This window comes from Fulmarus glacialis, unplaced genomic scaffold (genome assembly GCF_000690835.1).
Source record: "Fulmarus glacialis isolate BGI_N327 unplaced genomic scaffold, ASM69083v1 scaffold6880, whole genome shotgun sequence".
Lineage (NCBI taxonomy): Eukaryota > Metazoa > Chordata > Aves > Procellariiformes > Procellariidae > Fulmarus > Fulmarus glacialis.
Genome location: NW_009187012.1, coordinates 55,542 through 56,820, shown reverse-complemented (window position 1 = coordinate 56,820; position 1,279 = coordinate 55,542). Strand labels below are relative to the sequence as shown.

Genomic DNA, 1,279 nt, shown 5'->3' with positions numbered 1-1,279 from the left:
TCCTGCTGTGGCTGAAACTGGAAATCAGTTTGGTTAATACTCACTGTGAATTCTGCTTGCTTGCTTACAAACAGATGTTATCCGAAGCAGCTCCAGGAAAAGTGCACGTTGTTCATGGAGATATCCTGACATACAAGATGGACAAGGCTTTTCCAAAGCACTTAAAAAAGAACTGGGAGGACGGTTAGTATTTGGATTTGGTTTATTTCATTTTTAAGGCTTCTGAGTTAGTCGATATAGTTGGGAGTTCATTCAGTGCAGGTGTTACTCTCCTCTGGTACAATTTGAAGGCAAGAAGAGAGAGACGAGCTAACTTTCTTCCTTTCTGGAAGGAAACAGAGAATCGTCTTCCTCTTCTGAGGCAAAACAGTGGAATTTGTGTGACATTCACCTTAGTCAACATTGAGGAGCTCTGCAGTTACTAACCTTAGGGTGTCTTGACTGTACAATAATGACTCTTGGAAAGTATAAAAGCAAATCAAATGGTATACTTTCTTCCCAGCTTCTTCCTCTTTTTGAAGAAGCCACAAGCCACCACTGCTGTTGTTCCACTGAAGAAATTTCTGTAACTTGCTTTTGAAACTTACAGGAAATTTGTCCTCAAATATTTAGTTTTCTCTTTGCTTTGGTTTCAGCTGGGTATCTTTGGCAAAAGTAGAATCTAATCAGAGATTTGCGTTTTTTTTGCCAAATCTCAGGTTCTCGTAGGACTCTTATTTCACCTCCTTTTTAAAACATGTAATATTATGAGATAAATTGGAGATTACGTCCCAGGCCCCTTTCCAAATTTATTAATTTAATAGTAGAATCACTATCTGCAGTGCCTGAGGAAAACTGCTTTCTGACTTGGGACATGAAAGACCATGCCACATTATGTTCACCTTGAAAAATTCCATGCTGCATTTGCCTCATTGCAAAAGTTAAGTGCTTCACAAAACAAAACTGTGAGCAAATGCATGTATGAAGGTGTAGTGCAGTTTTTTAAAATTTACCTTTCTTGAACATACATATAAGTCATTGTGTCTTTGGAGCTAACTAATTAGAGGTAAGATACCCTTTTTCTGTATTCTTGCCGTATGAAAATCTGAAAGGCTTGTGCGTTTCAGAAAGATACTTAACCATCTCTGATATATGTGTAATATCACAAATATGCTAGAAATAGGACAGCCTAAAAAGTGCCTAATAAGTGTGCCAGAAAACTGGCTTGACTTTGATATTATCATCTCTTATGCATGTTATTAAATGCTGTAGTATCTAAGAAACAACACACTTTTGTTTT

The 1,279-nt window shown here is 37.3% G+C and overlaps 1 protein-coding gene across 1 annotated transcript in view; it reads left to right on the top strand.

Moving 5' to 3' along the window:
- The window catches only part of TFB1M (transcription factor B1, mitochondrial), a 26,626-nt gene that overhangs the window by 5,457 nt on the left and 19,890 nt on the right, over positions 1–1,279 (top strand). Inside the window, exon 3 of the mRNA XM_009573453.1 lies at positions 75–183. Within this exon, the coding sequence (XP_009571748.1) occupies positions 75–183 (109 nt within the window). The remainder of the gene's footprint in view (positions 1–74; positions 184–1,279) is intronic.